We start from the raw sequence: 24,974 nt of genomic DNA, 5'->3' as shown, positions 1-24,974 counted from the left end.
GAATGCTCTATTTTGACAAGTAGATATAAGTAAGGATATTTTATTTCTTTCAGAGAAGGCAAGGGTGTCTAAAAATCAGGTGTGTACAGGTTATCAAAGCCCTCAAAATTGCACATTTGCTACTGAAAATCTTGGTGTAAGTCTGTAACCTAATACTAATGAATATAATTCTCAGTTAGGCAACCTGTAAAGAGCTGTGCAGCAGTAAGTTCCCAAATCTGCACAAAGTGCTTCTTGTGCTGTTGTTAGCAGGGTGTCTGCTGGGTTTCAGGGCAGGGATCCCTCAAGGAGTTTGTTGCCTCTGCCCTCTGGGCATTGGGGAAGCCCCCTCGGGTACTGCTGGTCGCCGTTGCCCAAGAGCTTTGGCTAAAGTGGCAAATGTGGGAAGAAGGAGCTGGCCTGTTGTTGACTTTGGGGACAGCATAATTCCTTGGTTTAAAATGGACTCTGTCAGGGTGAGGTGAGACGCTTAATTTACTCTTAATGTGCTTCCTCCTGTTAATAAGCACTAATGGACGGGCAGAGTGTTTGTGCTGATGGGCCTTGATGTGCAGAGGTTAGCTGGTAAGCTCTGGTAGCTGGGGTAGCAAGACATTGCAACTACTGGGAGAAGTTACTTAAAAGAGAGGGGCTGGGAGAGCAGGAGTTAAATTAGAGCAGGGTAAGTACCAGTGTTCTCGGCCTGGTGAACTGACTCCCTCTTTGTAGTGCATATCTGCAATTCCCAAGCACATGTATTAGCAAAGCTCTCAGAAGTCGTGCAGTTAATGGTGATCTTCTGGGTAGCAATCTTTTCTTCCTTCCTTGTGGCCATCCCTCAGAAATGTTGCTCCATTGTGTGACTCTCAAGGGATAGGTCGTAGCTCTGCATCCCCGAGAGAGCTGACTGATGGGTCTGAGTACAAATCTACGTCTGCGTCCAGCTGTGCTTTGCACATGGTGTGAGATCGTTGCATGAAATCATTGGGAACTACCCTACCACTGCCACCCCCGGTCTCTCGGCAGCTGCTTTCACTGTTCTGTTTTTTTCTTGTTTTTAAGAAGAAAAGAAAAAGTTACGTGTATTTTTGTATATATTTCAATGTACACTTTTCTCAGTAAGTATGCAAGCGTGTGTTCTGTCATTTGAACGAAATAATAAAATTGGACAGAGCACCTGTCGTAAGAATATACACCCCTTGAAGAATTACGAGAGTTCCTGGCTGGATGTGTGAAAACAGCGCACGGTTCCGTAACTGGTTGTGCCTTTTACACCACAGTGCCCTTTGACAGTAGTCCAGAAGGGGTAGGGTCGTGCAGCAGGTTACCTGATAAATTCTTATCAGCCAGCTTGAGTGAAAGGTAGGAGGACCAATGGCAATGGACAAACAACAGGTGGAGGGGAGCAGTCATCGTGAAACAGTCGGTATGTGTATAACTGATAGCCCTGCATTATATAAATTCACACCCATTTTCTTTGTCCTTTTTGCTATTCTTTTCATCTCCCAATGTGATGTTTAATTTTTCTAACTCATATGCCCATAAGCGTTTTGCACTGGAAATTTTATTTCTCTTTCACCATAGCTATGTTTAAGGAAACAAAATACAGTATGATTGTCAAACACTTTTTCTTATTGAATAGTTTATTGGGAAAGCTGAGGAAAATTGAGGGGTAGAAGCAGTGCAGTAAACATTATTTTCATGCCTATTATCAGCTTTCTTTTTTTTTTTTTAAAGTGAGGGGTAAGAGTAGTATTGAAAGTAAACATTTTCCTGCGATTTGATTTTGTATGTGTAACTATGGTTTCCTCTTGATAGTGATGTGTAGGCTGCTGTAGGTAATGTTTCAGGGCATTCAGACAGTTGCAGTTGGGGTTAGTTTGGGTGAATGGAGCTTCCCATCTCTGCTGAGGCTGGAGGAGAGGGATAGGAATCAAAAGCTTGGAGCTTGTTAGCTCGTTTGTTTTCATCGAGTTGCTCTTGAGGCTTTTGTGTTTTCTCCTTCATATTGCCGTGTATGATGTGCTTAAATTGGGGGACGTTCTTCCTGAATTACAGTAAAAGAAAAGAAATGTGCAGGTAATACACGATCTTCAATGCTTTTTGAGAGTTCTATGTAAGGAAAGATGCATGGAGTTGCAGTGGTAGGCTGTATGCCACTTGCTTCGTGAAACTAATAAAAATGAGAAAGCTGTAGTTTGCTTCTTTTGACATAAAGACCTCGTAGGCTGGTATAAGTTGTTTTTTTTTATTATTATTTAAATTTGTTGGTAAATGTAATTCAATCTTTTGAAGCTCTTAGTCTTACTTGTGGAGGTATGCTGGGACTCTCTTTGCACTGCGGCGTCACCCCTCTCCGAGAAGGCCCAGGGAACTGTTTTGCCTTGTACTTCTCAGGCACGCAGAAGTTGGTACATCCTGCTCCGGAGATGGCGCGTGTTTACTGGAGGAGAAGGAACAAACAAGGCGGGAGAGCTGGCTGATAAGGCTGGCCGGAGCCGAGGAGGAACGTAGGAACTGCAGCTTGCCTTACCCAGCCAGCGCCCTATCAGAGCGATTAAGAGATGTCATGGCAGGGGGGAGTTCTAAGGCACGATAACACAGCGACTTACAGTCCTGCCATCGACTACATTATCATAGAAGTAATTGTGATAATTCTGACACACGCACGCCCCGCTGCAGGCTAGCGAGGGCAGGGTGATGTCTGAGATGCCAGCTAAAGCAGGTGTGGTGAAGGATGGCTGGCTGATAGTGGAGACTGGGAGACAGCTGCATTTTTAGAGGGAAACAAATTGAACGGGGCAAGAGATAAGAGGATGGAATGAAGTGGTGAGGTCAGGGAAATAATAATTATACCATGTTTAATTTTTTTTTTGCCTGGATTTGCTTTTGCACAATAAGAACACATGGTTTTGATTTGGACGGAGGGGGCGTGGGAGAAAGTATCTGACAAGAATTCTTTCTTTCAGTGCCTTAAGCAGAAGAATGGCCTAGTTTCCAGGCCTTGTGGGTTCAAGAGTACAGCTGTATCTTTCTTATCCACAAGAGATGGGCTTTAGCAAAGTGGAGAATGCCTGTGTTTTTTCCATGCAAGATGAATTTTCTTGATCATAAGGACTCCATTAGGCCATATGTTTGTTTGAATGGTAAGAACAGGGTATGCTCTCCTAATCTTACTTTGAAGGTTTGTGTTTTCTTTCTGCGCTTTTTTTTTTTTGGTTCAAGTCTTGAGCAACCTCCTACATTGTGGGGGGAAAACACATGTTTAGCTCCAGCATTAAGCACAAAGGAGAGAGCAAGGTTCATTTTATTACAAAGCGTGTTAACCACTTCGCGTTTAACCTTCTGTGTGAATTGCAGCTGGGACAGGTGATGCACGTGTTTAGTGTCCTTCTTCTCCCTTTCTGTAAAGGGAAATATTTTGGAACCAATCTGCCTGTGTACAGTCTCATTTCATGCTTCAGTGTTCTTTCTAGGTGTCATAAAAGAACATGCTGTTAGAGTTTAGAAGAGTTAATGCAGTTTGATTGTACTGCTGATGTCATTTCATACTTCATGGGTTTTTGGAGGTTCATAGGTAAACATAACATTTGATTGTTTGTGGCTGGTCTTCTGAAAACTGTGCTTACATGGTCAGGGGAGTGAAATGCGTAACTAGAACAATGAGGTTAAGTTCCCCGTAGCCTTGGGGGCGTGCCTCTGCCATCATCCTTTCTTCATCCTGCAGACTTACTGTTTGTTAGTACAGCTTTTTATTTTCTAACTCTGCACTTAAAATGTTTTAATCATCAGTCAAGACAGTGTGGTTTTCTTTTTTTTGTTTTTTTTTTAGTAGCACCCAATTCTATTTGGAAATTAATGTTTCTACTATGTGGTACACTGCTACTACACGACAGTTGCTGCTGTCGAGCTGAAGGAGCTCCTGCTAAATTCTCACACCAATAGCTTAAACACTAGAAAAGTAATATTTCATTTTTATTTTAAGTGCATATAGTGGGATTTCTCTAAAATTATGTTCTTGATCAGTGACTTTTATTTGCACTTGCAGGTTTCTTGTTCTCAGAATTTAATATAGATCTACTCTTGAAATCGTACTGGTATTTGAGAGAACTTCGAAAACTTTTTCAGCAGAGCAGATTCAATGAGAAACTATTGTGTAATTAGGCCAGAGATTATTTTACCTTTAACGTGGAGCTAGAAATCTGTAAGAAATCTGTTTCAGGGTTTTATTTGCACCACAAATTGCACAACTAACAAGTTGAGAGGTTGAGCAAACCTTTCAAATGTTTAGTGATATCACAGAGAAAGCATTTTATCACTGGTGTTTAGATATTATCTATTAGTAGCTACGACTTTTTTTCCCCTCTTTTTAAATACACGTTTATGCTCTATGCTGCCCTCCAGGTTAAATATGCTGTGACTAAGTTGCTGCAGACAGTGGTGTGTTTCAAACTTAGCTTATTTGTATTGTGGTCATGACGTGATCTGTTGATTTCTGTTGTTGGAAACACACTGCTTGCTTTTTGTGTGTGATTTTTATCTTTCTGGAATTTCATTATCACTATTTTTTTTAATGATTTCAGTAGTTCTTCTTGGTCTTTACTCTTAAATGTTTACTCTTCTTTAGGTAGTGGTAAATTAAGAAGAAATGGTCTCCAGTTGAATATTTTTGAAAACAACAAAGAAAGCAGGAAAGTTCCGTCGAAACATTCATATCCTTCAGTGTAATGAATACAATGCAACTGAATCTGAATTTTAATAATAAGCTCTTTCTCCACAGTTACTAGCAAGCCTTTGCTTGTTAACATTTTTTCACTTTTTTCAGATTGTAAATCAACTTTTTTATGTTCTCTGCTCAGTTCTGAACTGAATTTTAAATGCAGAAGGTAGTATTTCATCTAAGAAAGAAGTTTTCTTGTTTTTTTTTTCTCTGACTTAATAGAATAAATAGCTTAAAAAAAAAAGGTGAAATCAAAGGATTGCTGAGATCTGTGTCAGTTTACAACTTAATGGTGATGATGCAGTTTAGGCAGAGTCCTGGTGGGCATCCTAGTGAAGCTATGGGTAAAAATTCCAATTTCATTTCCAAATTTCATCTTATTTTACCCAAGTAGTGACCAAACATGCTTTAACAATCATGGTAAAATAGTTTAAGGCAGGAGCATTGGCAAGTACTCTCTCTGCTTCTTTGTGAACTGACATGGCAGTAGAAAAAAAAGTATTTTTCAGGGGAGCATTTAGTCAGGGGTTTCTTTATGTAAGCTTTTGTGGGAAACACCCACTTAGGCTGAAAAACGTATGTTTACATTCGTAGTAAGGCATCCGCATAGTTAAAAATCAGCCGGGTTACAATTAATCTTTAAGGCAATGGACTGGACGTGCTCATGGAGCAGTGCCATGGGTTAGACTGTAATGATCGATCAATAGAGCGTACTTATGTAAAACCCCAAAGTGCAGGTTTTCTGTGCATCTGTGGAAAACATAGGATCATTGTTATTCTAAAATTCTTCACCTTACCAGGGCAGCTGATCTACCGTCACTTTTACATTCACTTAAATCATTGGTAAGCAGGCTTTCTGTTCTGCTGAAAAAAAGGTGGTGTCTGTGTGTTCAAGTTTTTTTTTCTTTTTTTTTCTGTTGTATTTAGATCCAGTAAAAGTCATTTTGCTTCTTTTATCTTGCCATTCCTATGCTTGTCAAACACCTTAGGTGCAGGCTGTGGGTGAAACAATCAGAAGTGGTCTGCGCTCTGCTTACCTTCTTGGCATTAATGTGGCTTGCCGTCAAAATGACTTTTGTAAAGACTCCTGCTGAGCTGATCCTGATACAAGTGCTTGGTATCCCTGTCTCCTGACCCTTTGTGTGCCAACTGTTTCAAGTTTGTGACATTTTGCAAAAAATGTAGGACGTGATATGGTTTAGTGTAGGACTTGTTAGTGTTAGGGCTGAGGTTGGGCTAGATGATCTTGGAGGTCTCTTCCAACCTAGACGATTCTGTGATTCTGTTATAGAAACCTACACTCATAATAAAACAATCCAATGTGTTAATGTGTTTTGGAAAACAAAAAAGGAGGGGGGCTGTTTTTTCGTATCTGCATGTTTCTTAGCACTGCATTTCAAAAGCCTGGTAACGTATCAGAAAGAGGACTTTTGGTTAGAGTGAGCTTTAGGCAGTTTCTTTGTTTTCAATTCCAAGGTGTATATCACATCCAAAGAAGCACATACAGAAAATGAGCAGTAAACTATTCTTTAAATTCAGTTGTTTTGAATGTCCAGTAGCTATATTAGCTGGATACGTGTGGTCAGAGTCCCAGGGGTTTCTCTGGTAAAGATAGATCAGCAAGGTTGACTTGCACTGAGGAGAGAATGGAAACCCTTCCATAACCTTAGAGCGGTGTCAGCCTTGTTTAACATGACTGTCATGGTGTGTTGGCAGCAAGCAGAAGAATAATCCTGTTTGCAACACGTGGCCTGTGGAATTCACACAAGCAGCAAAATAAGAGATGCTAACCTGAGCAGAGAATGATACCCAAAACATGATACATTATAGGTTCAACATGAGGAGCTTTGCCTAGATGTGTTGCAGTACTGTATTTTAAACAAATATAGTAGTAAGGTCGATTGCTTGAAAAGTAAGAGGGCACAGCTTCTTCGTCTCTGATGGAAAGTACTGCTGAGCTTACAGAGTTACTGGATAGCCTATGGCAGTCCTTTGCGAGAGCAGATAATGGAAATATCACTGGTGACAGTCTAATTGTTTTTGTATTACAAAGTAATAGCAGTGCATGATAACTTTAAAATCTCAAGTAGAGACAAAATTAGTCAAGGTTGTTAGGTGCTATCTTGTATTAGCCCGATGTGGTTGGAGAAAACAGATGAGCTTTTGGATAGATGGGGCTCTAGCAGGGCTTGCAGGAAAGGCTCCTGCCCCAGGCTAACCTCGTGGCAGAACCTGTAGTGCTGCTGCCCTTCTGGGGGAGGACCTGCGCCTTGCTCGTGGTGCACTGAACACACACACACACCTTCAAAGTGAAGACACAGCCTGAGTCACGGTGTTTGAGGGCTATTTTCAGCTCCCGCGGAGCCTTTCCTCCTGGCTTCCACCTTTCGCTACTGTTGGGTCTCATCTTTTCCATCTCAGCCATGTACTTAGCAGGAGAGTGAAATAAAAATAAAGAAAAATGTCTTTTACTTGAATTCAAGCAGCTACTTTTTTCAGAGTGGAGAAGGCCTCTTAATTGTGTTCTTAAGGGTTATTACTTGGAGCGATTTTCTTATTTAGTCCCTCAAATATTTGATCAGGGTCATTTTAAACCTAGTGATAGTTGCTAACCTGCTGTCACAGCCCATTTTTCATTACATATTTCCCAATATCCATCTTTCTGAGATTCTGTCAATCCATGTTCATTAAGCTGCTGGCCACTTATATATATATATAATATATATATATATATATAAAAATATATATATAAATACCTGTAATTTCCTATTTTTATCACCCTTTTCCCCTCCCCTCTTTGTTTTTCCCCACATTTTGCTTACTTAAGTGCTTTTGTGCTTGAGCTTGCATAGCTGTTGCCAACTTCCTTGTGCTTCTCACTCTTTCTGGGACCTTTTCCAGTTTTGCTCGTGACATAACCAAAATCAATAGAGAGCTTTACTAAAGCTGTGTAGTGTATCTCCTGGTTATTCTTTGAGCAACGTCCTTTTGTTTGGATCTCAAGGAGTATGGGAATGATCTGAGTCGTAAAGTTAAAGGGAGTGAAGAAATGCTTTGCCTTGGGTTGGTTGGGGGAGTAGGCTTTGTTTTGGGGGCACTTTCTGAAGGTGCTAGCAAAAAAGATTGTTACAGCTTTAAATATTTGCCTGTTAGAGGTACGGTATTTTTCCCACTTTACATTTTCTTTTGCCCCCCAGTAGAGTTACTGTGCTTTATTCTCTTTGGTGACAGCTGAGAGTAACCAAGGTTTTGCAGTGATAAGTCAGGAAGGATGTACAATTTTATAATGTCCTTTGTAGAGAGAGGTTTTCAGTTTGAAGTCAGTTGATATGTCAGGAATGTATTGTGAGAGAACTGCGGAGTTAGGGGAGCTAAGTGTAGGAGATACTGCACTATGTGTAGCAGCAGCGTAAATTACTTGTGCTCAAACAGTAAATATCTGAAATTCCTTTCGAGAGTGCATGCTTGGCCTCAGATGTATGTAAGAATCTCTCTAATTCTTAGATGTTTCTGGCATTACTTAAGCAGAGGCATAGTTCAAAAACTCAGAGAACCTTGCACATTAAGAAGAGTCTGATTTTTGCCAGGGAAATTATGGTACTGTGTTAAATGCTATGTTGAGTTTTTACAGAGGATATGGTAGTTTTCTCCAAATGGATTGCATGTGTAATGTATTTGTTCATCTCTGTTCCAGACAGTGTTATCGATTGAAGGCAATAGAATTCTCTAAAGCATTTGGGTTTTTATTTAGTAAATTTTTTTCTAACAGTAATCAGATTTTCTTCCCCATGCAATTACTGTAGTAGGGACTGTCTACTGGTGGTTAAAAAAAAATCAGGAAAATATTGTTACTTGATGGAGTTAAAATAGTATTTTCTCCGTAAGATCAGACTCTAGAAGGAGCGACGATTGTAGTCATTTAACGCAATGAAATTTATACAAAAAATATTAGCAATACTGTCTCTGAGCAGTCTTAACCACGTGTACATATATATAGTAGCTTTTCAAATTTGTTTCTCTTATGTCAGTATTAAACAAGACTGCCTTCTTTTTAGAGTTCTGTCTTCCAGTGATGGACATAAGATGCATATGAAAAAAGAAAATACACGAGAGCACTTCACAATGAAACTCTTGCTCCATCTGCTGCATAGTCCAGAGCAATCTTATCTATAGAAAATTGGTATAAGCAATGAGGATCGATCTAATATAGATGCTGGAATTGGTCAATTCAAAACCTTGTTATCAGAGACGTGTGGCTGCAGTAGTGTTCGTGAACAGGATGAGAGAAACCTGATGGTTCAACCTCTGCAAAGAAAAGACCGATGAAATAAACTGCATTTAAAGGTCCTTTTTAATAAAGCTATTCTCACTTATCTGATGGCTGCAGAAACACTGTGCTTACATCAAAATCAAGTTATACATTTTTTAAATGCTAGAGGATTTTATTTATTTTCGGTTGTGTGACCTTTTGGGGAAATTCATGTTTTGGTATTGTATACCAGCTTTTTCACCATCACTCATTAAATCCTTTTCCTGCTGGCATGTAATATTTTGTTTAAATAGAATTACTTTCAAAGTGAGTGGTGTCAGGACTTCTAGAGTAGCATAGAAGAGACAAACTGCACTTCTGTATCCATCTGTTTGTTCTGTTTCCTTTCATATGATAGTTCTTAATCTGGAGAGGCTAAACTAAATGGAACAGTTGACTATCAGACTGAAGTTATTTATAATAAAGTGAAACATTAATGCTGCATGAGCTGTTTTCCTAATACTATCTTGGTTTCATTGGAGACATTTCCAAGACTAGCTCAGTGGGAGATCAGCAGAACAAAGAAGGAAGTGAATTGGGAGACTGGAGACTGGAAAGTACATTGACAGGTGGTAGGTAAAGTTTTTACCTCCAGATAATTTTTGGGAAAGGACAGAAAGCTCTGCCTAACCTCATGTCAGGCGGAACATGAACAGCTTCTTTGTCGTCTGCTTGGTGAAAAGAGAAAGATATCTAACATGAGAGCTCTCATCCCTGGAAATGGAAGGCTTAGTAGTTAATCTGGTAAATTTAAGGAAGAAAATACAGACTGAGCTCACAGTTAGCTTGCAATGATTCAGGCATTGCAACATTGTGATTGCATCTCGTGTACTCTGTGGCTTTCTCCATCTCCCAAGGGGCTAGGAGCATCTTAGGACTGCTGGTGGTGAAGAGAGAGCGTTACTGACTGACCCATCCTAAGGCTTGGAACAATGCAGTGATAGCCATCTCAAATGTGTGTAAGGACAGCTCTCCTTATAAACTTTTGAGGATAGATTCCCAGTTCCTGATACAGGAATTGGTCGTCTGTGTCACCTGCTGACATTGTCATCACGTTCCCGGGATTTCTGCTTTCCTCACTTGCCCGCCCTTACAACTGAATCAAATTAATTCCTGCTTTAATATGAGACACCATCTGATCAAGCAAGCCACTTAAACTGGAGAGTCCCAAACTGTAAAATACAGTTCTTTACTGCTTGCCAAGCTGGTTCAAAGTATGACCAGTTCCAGAGAGAGCCAAGAGCTGCCTCTGCTTATAGCGAGCTGGAGGCTGCCATTGCTGCTGCCAGTTATTTGCTGTCCCTCACTGTCCTGATAAAGAAGTCTGGAAATGCCTGACCTTGACAGGCTGGGAGTAGTGTCGGAAGGCCATAGCTGGGGATCTGTGATTCCTCACACACTGACTGTCAAGGACTGGAGAGAGAAAGCCACAGCAATTTTTTTGTAAAATATTTTTTTCTATTGTTGGATTGGATGTTTGTTTTAATGTCTGTGTTTGTTTTGAATAAGTGTTAGTTTTTGTTTGACTCTTTAGTCATAAATTCTTCATATTCTTAAGCTTCATCCATATATATATATATAAAGACACACACATATAACATTTCTTCCAAATTTTCTTACCTATTTATTTTAATGGACAGTAAATCCAGCATCTGTTGTTTTCAATATTTTCTTTGCATCCTGCAGTGTTTTTTCTTTCACGTCTTTTGGTGACTTTTGTCACCTGGACTATTTCATTAGTTATGCTCATTCTTTCTCTTGGGCTTGGCTTTTGCATTTCTTTTCAGTGCTTGCACGTAACTTCTGTTCATGACTTGAATTCAGTGCATTGACAGATGTCTGCAGTATATGTGTGCCTGTTAATATTCATAATCTACTGTATTACTGTATCAGCCTCCTTAAAACATGTAAGGAAATACTATTTTTAGCTATACTACGTACTTTGCAAAATCTTTGTGGTATATTGCTGTTGGCTGCTTTTTTTTTTTTTTTTCCTTCCCTAAATTGTGGTAGCTTGTAATGTTAAATAACTGAAGCCCAAAGGTTAAAAGATGTGATTGCATGAGCGTAGAAACAAGAGGCTCGGAGGAGATTGTTGTCTGAGCACTGCTCAGAGCACGCTCTTGGGCTGTAAGATATAAGCTGGTCCAAGGGGCAGGCTGTGTTTGGACAGCTTAAAGTTAAGCGTAAATCTGTGCAAGTCTGGGAAGATATTTGCTAAGCTGAAATGTGGTGTAGCATTACCCACATATAGGTAAATCGTTACTACGGTCCAACTAAGTCCATGTTTTCTGATCTGATATTTAACACTGCTATTAAAACAGACTAAATCATCTATCAGAGGAACCTCCTTTTAGAAGGCAGTTGATTTTCCTGAGCCAAAGATACATTACTCACTCTCCTCAGAAAGTCAAACTTTGTATCAGTGCTTATGAAAATAATGTGTCTACAGAATGCTGAGTCTGGTAAAATCCTGTCTTAAACATTAAAACTACATTTCTGTGGCTGAAGGTGTCCAAGAAACACTTTGCACTTCAGTCCTCTGAGGCAAGACTTGCTACTGACATCAGAAGGCCTTGGTGCAGAGAGGTGCACCAGGAAATACTGGCAAGCCTGACGCTTAATGAAGCTAAGCTGGTAACCTCTAGCACAAAGGTCCATGAACGTGCTCTCCGGATAAGGAAGGATCCTTGCTGGTGCCCCAAAGGGCATAAAATAGGCCCTATTAGTCTGTGCGATTTTTTTCCTCTTCTAACTGTCAAAATTAACAGGCTGCCTAACTACTTTTGGATGTGTTTGTATTGTATTGTTTGAAGGAAAAGATTAAAATAAATCTCTGTACCCTTTAAATTAGGTTTTCAAGCTCCTTAAAAGGAATGACAGAATGGTTTGGGTTGGAAGGGACCTTAAAGATCCCCTAATTCCAACCCCCCGCCATGGGCAGGGACACCTCCCACCAGGACAGGCTGCCCAAGGCCCCATCCAGCTTGGCCTTGAGCACCTCCAGGAATGGGGCATCCACAGCTTCTCTGGGCAACCTGTGCCAGTGCCTCACCACCCCTTTGAATATCTCAAAGGAATATTCCAACATCCTTCTCAATATTGGGGAACTTCAGTTGAAATATGGTGTAATGGAGGTTGTGGATCCCTGTGCTGCCCTCCAATTTCATTTGTGGGATGTGTGTGCATCAATCACAGAATCACAGAATTATAGGGGTTGGAAGGGACCTCAAGAGATCATCGGGTCCAACCCCCCCACCAAAGCAGGCTCCTTATAGCAGGCTGTCCAGGTAGGCATCCAGAGGGGCCTTGAATATCTCCAGAGAAGGAGACCCCACAACCTCCCTGGGCAGCCTGTGCCAGTGCTCCCTCACCCTCACCGTGAAGAAGTTCTTTTGCATGTTGGTGCGGAACTTCCTGTGCTCAATTTTGTGGCCATTGCCCCTTGTCCCCACAAACCACTGAAAAGACATTGGCCAAATCCCTCTGTCTCCCACACTTAAGGTATTTGTAAACATTAATAAGATCCCCCCTCAGTGTTCTCTTCTCAAGGCTGAACAGACCCAGGTCTCTCTCAGCCTTTCATCATAGGGGAGATGCTACAGGCCTCGTATCATCTTTGTGGCCATCCACTAAATTAGCTTATATTGCTTTCAGTTTGGATACTGTAATTGGTCATCTTGTCGCTTTTTAGCAGCGGGCTTGATTTTAGAAAGCTAATAAAACCTTGAGGTAAAATGTTCTTTTCAAAAAAAGATGGCAACCTGTCTTGATGGATTCATCATTGGTGAATCCAGTAATGGGAATGTAAAGACTAAGGCCTACTGTCCAGCTTGCTAAAGGAATAACTTTTATGAAGTAGAAAAGTGGTGTGATAGGTTTTCTTTTCCTGTTCCTGCCCTGACAGTGTGATTCCATGAGAGGTCAAAATGGAGCTGGCGTGGTCCCGGCCACCTGGGCCGGGTGTTCCCCTGATGATGGTGGCGCTGCCGAGGGATTTCTGTGCTCAGGGGCTGGAGGTCACCCCACGTGAGCCTCCTGTGGCACAGATGTGTCTTAGGTATCCAATAGACGAGAAAAAAAAATCACATTTTGTAAACTTGGAGAGAAAGAGGTGGGATTTGGAGCCTGGCGCTAGTTAGCTGTGCGGATGTTCTTCTGCCCTCTGTAGAAGAAACCTCAGGTGGCCCAGAAGGCTGTTGTTTGATCGTGATTGAAGGAGATGCTTAACTCTATCAACTGGTCGCTCTTTTGTGAGTAAACCTTGCATCTTGCTGTTCTTCTCATCATTTGGAGGCAATCCTCAGGTTTCCAGACTGTCGTCTGCAGGCTGCAGAAACAGCCCTTTCCCCTCAGTTTTGAAGTTGGATATTCAAGCTTTTTCCATTTCTTGTACTATTGCAAACACTTTGAGAAGCTCCATGTGCTTGACACAATCCTGAACTGTAAGTTGTTTCATGTTTCTTTTCGCCTGCCTTTCATCAGGCCAGCTGAAAAATGACCTGCCTGTGTCCTTTATAAGCGCAATAAAAGCTCCTGCCGGTTTCCTTTGCCAGAAGTTTCTCTTTCTGGGTGTGTTCTTGTTTGGTTGGTTCAAATTAACTATCGGCATTAGCTTTTCATTCCTTTTTTTCCTACTGAATGTTTTTGAGCTACCTGTGAGTGCCATGGCACTGAGCAGTAGTGCCCTGTACCTGAGGATGTCTCTGGGCGCTGGCAGGGTGCTCTCTGGGAGCTGCGAGGGCTCGTCTGGAGCTCAGCACTGGCAGGCTTGAAGATCTCGTAAGGTAGGTCAAAAAACACTGGCAAAGCTAAACTGATCACCTCCTGAGGAAAGAGCTATAGCTTGCGAGAGGCACTGAATGCTTTAAATGTGTCTAGTAGGCTGCAGCAGTAATAACCTTTCTTTTTCCTTCCTTCCCCCTTCCACTTCTGATACACACTTTCTGTCAAAAACACGGAAGTCATGTTAGGTTTCATATGTGAGGTACATTAACCATTTTATTTTTGATTTAAAAAAAAAAGATGAACAGGTTTACTCTTTTGCTTGGTAAGGCTTGATTGCAGTGTCTAGGACTACACTGAATGATAAATAACTAGAAGCTATTAGGTGTAAGATTTTAAGAAAAGTAGATTTTCCTCCCCTTGGCTACACCTGTGGTTTACTGCAGCAGCTTTTAGCAGGCTTGTCTTGATTTTCTTTGTGTTTAAGGTGGTGGGCTCTCAGTTGATTTGTTGTAGCAATTAATGGAGGTGATAACGGGCTGACTGTCCTAAATTAGCCTTGGAAAACATTGTTTGTGTTTGAGATGAGTCAGGAATGAAAGTGCCAGGTTGAAGTAACTGTGCCAATTCTGAGTGAAATAAAACAAATGCAGGAAGGTGCTGCTCTTCTGCACCTGCACGCCAGGCTGGGGGGAGGCTTCCTGAGGGGGAACGATAAGCTGAGGAAATGTGTTAGCTGATTTCGGGTTATGAGACCTGCTTTGCTGCCACGAAGGTATTTGTTTTTCTGAAATGTTTTGACTGGCTTCTTTCCTCAGAGGGGGATGAGAGTATTTTTTTTTTTTTTTAAACCTTTGAATAGAAAGTATCTGTGATTGCATTTGATAATGAAGTCCACTCTTCCATGTAACACTGTTGTGTTTAGAAAAAAAGGGAGAAAGCCTGCTATAACATGGACAGGATTTGTTAGTGTCGCTATATAAAATTACACGTGTTCTTCAGAGCTCTGTGCGCGTTAGAACTGTGTTGGGTAGCTGTGCATGACATTGCGCTTGTAGAGCAGCTCTGCGCTCTGTCTGAGGCTGCTTGAAGCACAGACCTGTAAACATTGCATCCTGTGACTAGAAAAACAGTTCAGTCTCAAAGCTGGCAAACTTATTTCTGTCTCATGAAGCTATCTTGAGCATTTAAGACTAGAATAACTGCTGTGGGACTTAAAAACCTTCATAATGCTCATAGTGTAAGATATACTCCGTGCTCAAAATAAGCTTACCTGTCACCAGCACGCGTGAATGCTTCCAGAAAGCAATCCTTATTTTGCGTGGACATTAATGTATTGTACTTTATCTTTCACAGAGATAAGTTTTAATATTTTCTTTGAAGCTGTGTTTCTGAAATTGAGAAAGTTACAGTTAGGGAGAAGAGGAAAGATACAAAAAAGAGTGAGAGAGTTATTCTCTTTAGTATCTTACTTGATACTGTATAGTGAGCTCCATGCATCTAGTCTGGACTTCCAAATATATGTATATATATAAATGCATTTCAGAGTCACAGCATCAGTTAATAAATTGTTTGCATATGCTTGACTTAGACGAGCTTTATTCAAACTTGTTTCTTATTGCTGATAGCTGCGAGCTCTTTTAAAAGTTCATGCCTGGAATTCCTCCGTGTTATGTAAATCAGATATAAACAGAAAGATGCACATGCATGTGTTTGATTATTTTCTTTGTGCACTGCTGGAAAGCCTGTGTGAGCAGGGGGTTTTGTCTGATCCCCTTCTGTCTCTGCCGTCCATTGGTCTTGGTATCCAGTTAAAAACCTGTGTATTCCATTTCCCTCACTAAGTTTTTGTTTGTTTTGAGCCCAGTCCTGCATGTTGTCCTGTTTCAGTGGAATAGGTTGATTGCTTCATTTCTTTTAGTAACAAAGTTTCTATACTGCATTCACAGTCTAGTTTAATTGCTGGTAAGAAATGATGAAGAGAGTCGTGTGCATACACACACATTCTGTCTTTCTAATTGCTCCATCCAAAGTACTTTCTTATGTGTGTCATATGAAAAGTTAGGGTAGATAGTGCTCCAGTAATCTTTTGATTGAGATCGGAGGTGCTTTACTAATTGTAGTGTGACATGATGGGTGTGTGTGGCAAAAGTAAGCTGTGATTTTGTGCAGACGTGATGTTTACCTGGGAGAAAAGTGAATCCCCTTCTGGCAGTAGGTGGTGGATGCAGTGCTGTCATCTCATGAGGCTCTGAGTGGTACCACGCTTCATGCCTGCAAACCCTGCAGCTCTGTGTGCTGTTGATGTATGATGCTGAAGAAGCTGATCCAAACGGCTGTGCTAGTTTCTGTATTGAGGCCTACCAAGACTTCACAAAACTTGGACTCCTCTAGTTTGGGTTTGTTTCTTCAGCAGAAGGAAAAAGGCAGTTTGTGAGAAGCTCTTCACTACTGAAGGAATAGCAACAGACAGCAAGCAGTTAAATATGAAAAGAACTGGGCATTCAGGACGTGACTTCTAAGCTTTCTCCCCTTTTTCTCCCTGCCTCGGTATTGTGAATTAAAGCTGTTACTAATCAGACCTGTATAGAAGGTCTTCTAAACCATTTAGGCTCCTCTATCTGGGCTAGTTATTTTGATTACCTTGCAAAATACGACAGCAGTTACAAATGCTCATGTGTATGACACATGCTTGAAAATGTTTGGGGTTATGAATATTAAAAATTGTCTGAAAGGAACTTGAATTCAGAGCAGGAGATAATACTGAGTGAGGAAATGTGATGCTGTGCCCTATCCAGCAATATGTGTACTTTCTTTGATTCTGGGGGTTGACTGTACTGAGGATTTGACTCGCTGTAATGCAAGAAGGGGGAATTCAGGACTAAGAAGTTTGCTTAATCAAATGAGGTGTGATGGTAGGCACCTTGATACGTTACCGTGTAACTCAGAAGGACTATCAAGCCTTACGTGTTTGCTTGAAAGAGAGTGTGGTTTGGTGGCCAGAGTAGTCCTGGGGACTTCTCAAGACTAAGCTGTAAGAATGGGTAATATAGCTGATGATATTTATGTTTATATTTGAAGATTAATTCAAGCGTGTAATTAGTGAGAATACCACCCCAGCGGCTAGCGAAGTGGCTAAAAGATGCTGAGTGAGTAAAGCAGAGGAGCACCCGCTTGGCAGCCACTTCATGGTGTTAGCTCTTCAGTGCTGTCTCAGGGGTGGTGTTGCTGAGCATGGCACTGTCTCGCCTTTGCAAAGCTGCGTTGGGTAGAGAAGGGGAACGACAGCTTTGGTTCTTGGCAGCAGGGCGTGGGGAGCAAGGGGTGCGACTCGTGCAGTTTGAGTAAGATTGGCTTGCTGCAGTAATCCTAATGTAACTTGTCAGAAACAAACCTAGCTAGCAGTAGTAAGAGTTAATCAGCTCTCTTCAGTAATAATGATCTAAAATTGAATGCCAGAATTACTACTTTCTGTTTATATTTCTGAAAAGGTTGTTTTTAAATATTTGACTAATGCCAAATACCTAAATGGCTGCTTTAATATACTGTTTCAGCTCTCGACGTTTAGTACTGCCACACCTTTTTGTTTAAAATTGTTTTATGAAACATCTAATTTTGTGTTGATTTTTAGACATTTTACTGAACACTGACATAAACAGAATATACAGGGAGCCTTGTTTGTGACATACTGGGAAACAGTGCATTACTAGTACATGATACACGTCAAGACAAATTACAAGATATCTCCAGAAATGTGAGAATCCCTAATTAAAGCCCTGTGCAGGAAGTGCAGATTATTAGCTAGAACTGTTATTAGGTGGCAGGGATCTTAAAGGGGAGTGGTGGTGTGGTGGATTTTTTTTTTTTACAGCCTGTTTGTTTCCACCATCCTAAAATTCTCAGAATTTAGCGGTTGTTCTTCTGAAATAGCATTTTAAAATAGCCTCATAGCAGCTGATGCATAATGAATGAATGTGTAATGGACCAGCAAGGGCTTAAAACGACATACTCTCTCCCTTTCTGGACAGCGTGGATGTTGCGTGGATGTTGCACGCTGCCCTGGAATTCAGCTTTTGCATCAGCTGGGAGTAATCTCTGAGATACTGTTATGTGACCTAAGTTGATTTTTGCAATATCTCAACCTTGTCATGTTTTCATCTCATTTAATGCTGATCTATAGAAGCTGTTGAGTTTGATGTTTAAATTCCTTTCTGTTTTCCTTCACTAGCAAGCTATGTGCAAAAGAGAGGCTCCTTTCAGAACTTAAAAAAAAAAAAATTGAAATTGATTCAGTGCTCTTCAAATTCAGAGATTATAGCTATGTGACTCTCAAACTAAGACAGTTGACCTGTTTTATGCTTGTTTTCTGCCTTCTGCTTTCTGCCTAGCTGTGGAGAAGGCCCTGTGTAAGAGGGAATACTCAAACTGTAAGGAGGGGTATACTTTTTCTGCCACGAAAAGCCCAACATCCAGAGTCGTCATGGCCATGAACCTGGGGTAGTTTTTTTCTTCTTCAGACAGGTTCTGTTGTGTTGTCGTTATGATTAAATAACTGATTTCGATGTTAAGTCTGCATTGAAATGATCTCTGTGGGGAAGCTGTCTTTTTCTTGGCCATTGGCGTTGGTTTTCCTCGCCTGTCCAACTGCTCAGCTAAAAGATCCTTTCCAGTGCCTAGTGGAAGTAGGCTAACCCTGTGAAACTGGCGATTGATACTAAGGGTAAATGCTTTTGGTAGGCATTATATTTCATGTTGGGGAGGTCTAATCGTGTGCAGAAATAGGCTCAGAGACTTCTTAAAACTTGCTTGTCTAACGTAGTACAGGAGCTCTGGATGGGCTTCTAGGTACAGCTCTAATATTCATGGTCAGCGTCGTACAAATACTATTAATAAAATATAAATTACCTTGCAGGGTGTTTTCTTAGGCAAGATTTTCATTTGGGCTCTGTTTTTATCACGTGTAGGACTGGTGTCCTACCTTGAAGGAATGTTTCAAAGCCTCTTAGCCTGGAGCTGTCCTTCTGATCCTCTGAGTCCACAGAAAGTATTTTAATTACGCGCTTCTAAGGGATAAATACTACCGGCAGCGTGGTGCTTCATGGCTGAATGTGTTCATCCGATACACAGAGCCTAAACACGCCTGACTTCCTTGGTTCTGTAACAACTTGGAAAATGCTTTAGCTCTATATTAAGCAGTGGGGGAAAAGCAGTGTTTTGCAGAGACGCTCGGATAATGAAAAGAGAACCAGAAAACTATATTTAGGAGCGCTGTCCTGGCCATGGTGAATAATTACTGCTGATGGAAGTGATGTAAGCAGAGCTGTGCTGCCTTTGGGAGGAACGTTTGGGCTGTGCTGTGCTCCTTGTTCGTGCCGGTTTCGTTGCAGCTGTTTGCTGGTTTTCCCAGTCCTCGTGGTGCCTGCACACCGAAATAACTCCTCGCAGCTCGACGGGGCTGCGTGGAAGCCTGGGTGTTTACAGGAGGGGGCTGCCATCGGTCTGCGGTAACGGCATGCTAAAGTTGGAAGCACTGCTTCAAATTCTGTCTTGTACGAGGAAATACTGACTTGCATGAGGATCGGCTGGTGGGGAGAAACAGTAAACCTAAGTGCTGCCTGCTGGCTCTGTGCTCAGCTGAAGGGGAAAGGTCTGGGAACCTTTGGGCTGTGTCTGGCTCAGTGCTCCGCTCAGAGGAACTGAGACACCCCTTCTTGATTGAAGCAGGGAATAAAGAGAAAATACTAATGTATCTGGAGTTGTGCTGTGCTTTATGCTTACTGAAAACTTGAGTCTTGGGAGAAGGAAGCATGCCTTTCTGTTACAAATCTACACGTTATTCTGGGAAGACGCTGTTTCTACCTGCAGTACTTGCCATCCTTAAAATCTGTATCTTAAAAGATTGGAGGCTAAATTTCATGTGTTAAAAAGTTTGTACCCGTTTGCTGCCGATACTGTAATGCACCTGAAATACAGAAACCTTTAACCCCACTTTGACACCTTCTGTTCTTTTGCTATCTACTCAGAAGGTTTCCAAGACTCGCCTGTATCTTGCCCTATGTACTTGGAAGTTGAGGAGTACAGAAGCAGTGCAAACTTAGATTACTAACATTTAGCGTTGGGTGCTGTATTGTATCAAATCTTGTTTTAAAAATAACATCCTTTTAGTTCTTCAGACTTTTGAGGTTTAAAGTATATTTATGAGCTTTATGGAGGCTTGTTTTGATAATTTGTGACTTTTTAACTAAATACGTACTGTTAATGACTTGACTAAGAAATCCTACGGCTTACAGAAAGATGCAAACAGGTTTTGGGAGCAAAGCTTGCTTGAAAAATGCGTATTTTCTCATACTGTTACTTGAGATGAAGGAAGTTGGGGAAAAAAATGAGTGAAATCTTGTTTCCAGGCATGCCAAAATACAATGTTTTTGGTATTATGTATTTATAAAAGATTAAATTTGGTTATGATTGTACAAATATATCTGCAACAGTAGTGTGTAGTTTGGCATAGTTTCATATTAGAAAAAAAATCTGTAATGGCTTAATGATTAGCGCGTAGATGTCTGCAGTCTTACTTCTGGAGCTAGTAAAATCTTTCTGCAGACCTTTTTCTTGAGACATGCATCAAACTCCGTGTAAAGGCAGCATGCTCCGCTTAGACTACAATCTAAAATCATCACTTATACTTGTGAAAAGTAAATAAATTACTCCTCTCCACGCTTCCTTTGATTTTAGTCTATTCAGCTGCAACAGTCTAAAATCCAAGTAAGTTAATTACTAAATATTTTATTTGCCTTACAGCATACCTCTGTGGATGGATACACTGAACCACATGTCCAGCCTATCAAGTCAAGTAGCAGACAGAACATCCCCCGATGTAGAAACTCAATTACATCTACCAATGAAGAGCATCCTCACATTGGAAACTATCGCTTACTGAAAACAATAGGAAAAGGAAATTTTGCCAAAGTGAAACTGGCAAGGCATGTTCTTACTGGAAGAGAGGTAAGCCTTTGCAAATACTAAGATAATAAAAAGGCTGACATAATATTTTATATTCTCTTTGGTTATCTTTATAACAAGTATCTCTGCGCTTGTTTTACCTTTCTCTTCTGAATATGAAAAGCCCAATTTCTGTCATCACAAAGGAAGACGCAGAAAGGCTGTTGCAGGCTGTATGAAAAATTATCCGATATGCCTAAACTTTTTCTCCTAACCATGCTCCTCTTTTGAAAATGTAAATTCTTGGAGAAGAGATGAGAAAAAGGTTGCCAATCAGAGAGGGTATTTTAGGTCTGGGAGGAGGTCCATTTCATATCTCTATTTCCAAAGCCAAACTTAGAGAAATTGATAGAGTACCTCCTGGTGCTTGGGAGGGGGGGTGGTTTTCCAGTGGACAAGGTAACATTGTTCTGTCCAAACACTGACAGAAGTGTAAAATGATTCCTTTGTGATACCATCCAGTGGCAAAGTCCTGAACTCCTGCTGGTAGATCCTGATAGGTGAGAAATTTTGCTTGCTGAAATGCATAAAAGCAGACATACACTTACATGTGTCTTACAGGCACTTAAGACATATGTGTCTTAGGCACATATATGGCTTTGCTCATAGATTGTTGTTCAGATATTCTTTCTGAGATTAGTAATCCATGATTGCTGTTTTGTTTTTTTCCTCAAGGTTGCTGTGAAAATAATAGATAAAACCCAGCTAAACCCTACTAGTCTGCAAAAGGTAAGCAAACCATAATGTTTGAAACTCTGTAAACGGTTGAACTGTGATCTTTTATTTCCTTTGCAAAAATATTTGGTCCCTTTATCTTGCTAAACAAACATCTCTGTGTATCTGTGACCTTGGGGGACAGTGGTATCCTACTGTCTTCGCTATAATGTGCGTGTGTGATTTGTTTGCTGGCAGTTACTCTATATGGTTCTTAACTAAGCACTGCTTCTTTGCTCTTCCTTCTTCCTCCAGCTTTAGTTTTTGCTGACAATAAAGTTCATGTGTAATTATATACACAAATAACTTGTCTACATACTAAATCAAAATGAAATGCTATAAAGGACAGTGTTTTTCTTGGATTTTTCTTTAATGTAGTAATTGGTTTTTGTGGAGCTGTAAGAGTGCCAATTTCTGCAGCTTTAATGTTTTTTTTACCTTTGTCTTTGTTCTTTCAACTTTAATAAAATATTTGTTAACTTAAGGGACCTTAGACAATTACTTTCTGTGTATAGAATTGAAGAAATGGCTGAAGGTAATCAGAGCATTCTGATTGGGTTTGTTGCACTGTCAGTACCTGTAGATTGAAATTCAGAATCCCTTTATAGCCGTTGTGATGCTGTGATAAGTGTTTTACCAAAAACCTGGATTGTAATTTTGTTTGTTTGTTTGTATGATTTAACCATGCATATGTTTGGTTGTTGGCTGAAGCACGGAAACCTTGTATTGTCCTGCTGGAGGTTACTTGTTTACAAACAAAAATATACCTTTTTCTTTTTTTAAATACTTGACTCCTGTTTGTAGCTGTAGAATAAAAGAACAGTAAGCCTGAGCTTCTCTCTTATCTCTGGCTGCTGTTACATTTATTTTATTGTGTAGTTTTGGTTATGGGGAGTTATGAACAGCTTTGTTTTATCTTCCTTTTACTTTAATTTCTTTTAGCTCTTTAATTTGTTTACTTTAATTTCTCTTCCGTGGTATTTTTGTTTGCATGTGGGTTCTTGAGGATTTTTTTTAATTCAACCTGTTGTTCAGGGTCCATGCAAAAGCTTTGCTGTCCTTGAGTCCTGTCCTGTATTAAGCAAATCTCTTTGCTACTAATGAGCTGGTGGAGAGGGACCCGCTGAGGCTGTACTTGACAGAGCATATTGGGGAAATCCTGTGCTGCTTGTGTAGCTTGTTTCCTACATAGCCTGGAATTTATGCTGGGAGAGTTAGATGAGCTTGTCTCATTGTCCAGCAGTAAGAGGGTGAAAGACATACTTTCCCAGTGTATTTTAATTGAGTTGCCTTTTAGGGTTGGGTGGTTCATCAGCATGCTTTGAATTACTAATTCTGCTACTGTTTTGACATGTCATCTGTGTGTATATATGAAAAGTATAAGTTCTGTTCTATGAAGTCTCCAAGTTTCACAGTCCTTATATAAGGTTCAGGACAAAAATAAAAATATAAAAGCTTGTTTCTTTGTGCATTATATAGTGTCAGTGTAATGGGAATTTTCAGAATTTTATCATTGGGGTTGTACTGTGCATAAGTACTTTAAGCAGTCAGTTTTTCTTCAAGATATGTTAGAAATGGGGAATGGTGATGAGTACTATAGTTTTAATAGGAACAGGCACTTTTCTAATGGATATTTATAGAGGAATGCTGAAGTTACTAAGCAGGGTACAGAAATACCACTCCTGAGTTTTTACTCACCTAAGGTAGCGGTTGAGACTACCATCTCTAGAACCTAAAAGCTGATGAACTGTATGCAGGTCAGCAAAACTGGTAGGCCTTCAATAACTTGCTGACATGCATTATTAATCAGACATGACAAATACGTGGTGGTGTGTGGTTTTGTGAATGACCCCTGTGCCTTTCTATTTCCATTCACTGCAGTATAAGGGATACAGAGGGCAAGTAGGTTTTGCTTTAATAGTTGCTATTGACCTAGTTGGATAAAAGGAGTTGAAGCATCAGTTTCACATGTCCTGTTCTGTTATAAACAGGAATATTTGAGCATACAACCTCAGTTGCTGCAAGTGTCATACAAGCTGGGTCTGTAGTTAGTCATGGATATGAAAGCAGAGAAAGTTTACGTTGTCCTTAGCCACTTTCTGATGTTATTTATGCTATATAGTATAGACAGGCTACTTTGCAGGCATAGTAGCTACTTGAACTTAAAACATCAGGTGTTAGCAGATGACAGAAGAAAGCTGTGAATCTTTCATTTGGCATCACTGGACATACAATGTGAAAATTTGTCTTAAACTATAATATAGTTCCATCTTCAGGACCTCTTCCTCATTAAATAGATAAACAATGTTGAATTACGGGCACTGTCTTTTATTTTGTTTTCTAGTTGTGTGGTTCCCATCTTACTCCATGAGCACCTGGTTAAGAGACAGAACTGTTCTTTTTTTTGGTAGACTTTTGTCCTGATAGTAGTGTATTGTACTGACAGAGCTTTTTCCACTGTCACGATGATAATTTTTTCCCAAATATAAGAAATAACTCTTCTACTTTCTGCATGTCTACTACATAAAGGTGTCTTCTTGTATTGACTTCACTGATGATGTTTCTGAAATAGCATTGTGCTGCTCTTATGCAAAAGCACTGATGAAACAGAAGATGCTCTTTTTCCTAATAGGTTTGATTACTGAGTGACATTTCCAGGTTTTCCCTTTTCAGGGTGGTCGGCGGGGCTTTTTTTACTCACCAAGCATATCTTAGGCCTAGAACTTAGGTTGTGTTATTATTAAAACTAGAACAAAAGTGGTAGCAGTGGAACAATTTCAATGTTTTACCTATTCAAAGCTCTGCGTTGTGTTGGTTGGTTTTTTTTTGCGTTTGCAACATCCCTTCTCAGTAGTTAATTAGGGACTAGACTGACTCAATTAAGATTTTTAGTGTTTTTTTAGTGACTTACGGTAATAAATCTTAAATGTAGATGTCAACCTTACAGCAAGCAGATGTGGTAGCAATAGCATGACAGAAGATCTTTTGTATTTTCTGCAGCCTGTGCCCTGAAAAATGAAACTGCAAAAGCAGGAGTCACATTTTCAGGCCTTCTGCCTTTTCCACAGGTACCGGTACTACAAATTGAGTTTGATGTTGGCTGTCCTCTTCTATAAGTAAAGCCATTGAGGCTATAACTCGTTTGCAACAAGGAGACACTTGTTTGAGAGCTTTTTTAATGGTAACACTCTAAGACTGAAGAGCAGTCTTATACATGCGTGGCAAGCAGGGGAAAGGGAAGTCAGAAAGCACTCTCACCTTTTGAGACAGCAGTATGCTGGTGCTCAAGAAAATCTGGTTATGCTTGAATTCTGAAACAGCTTTTTTCTTTTTTTTTTTAACAGTAAAATAGATCATTATATAATCCTGTAACTCAGTTTATAAGTGAAAGGAGAGCCAATTCCATTATTTTGTCCAAATTTCTGTAAAATTAACAAATGTAGCTTTGTAGAAAATAATTGTGGTCTGTTTTTTAATACATCTCTTCCTTTGCATATACAAGAATGCTAGGTATTAACTGAGGGGTGT

General features: G+C 40.3%; 1 protein-coding gene across 10 annotated transcripts in view; it reads left to right on the top strand.

Moving 5' to 3' along the window:
* Window positions 1-24,974, top strand: part of MARK1 (microtubule affinity regulating kinase 1) — a 58,296-nt gene that overhangs the window by 1,763 nt on the left and 31,559 nt on the right. For 9 of the 10 annotated variants that reach the window (XM_083828552.1, XM_083828548.1, XM_083828549.1 and 6 more), the window contains exons 2-3: window positions 20,532-20,735; window positions 21,408-21,461. In XM_083828552.1, coding sequence (XP_083684678.1) covers window positions 20,532-20,735; window positions 21,408-21,461 — 258 coding nt within the window. Of the gene's footprint in view, window positions 1-14,314; window positions 14,509-20,531; window positions 20,736-21,407; window positions 21,462-24,974 lie in introns of those variants that run through there. The other variant, XM_083828544.1, reaches the window with a different exon arrangement.

This window comes from Anser anser (genome assembly GCF_964211835.1).
Source record: "Anser anser genome assembly, chromosome: 3".
NCBI classification, from domain to species: Eukaryota; Metazoa; Chordata; class Aves; order Anseriformes; family Anatidae; genus Anser; species Anser anser.
The sequence above is the reverse complement of the archived record's forward strand: the minus strand, read 5'-3'. Positions and strand labels throughout refer to the sequence as shown.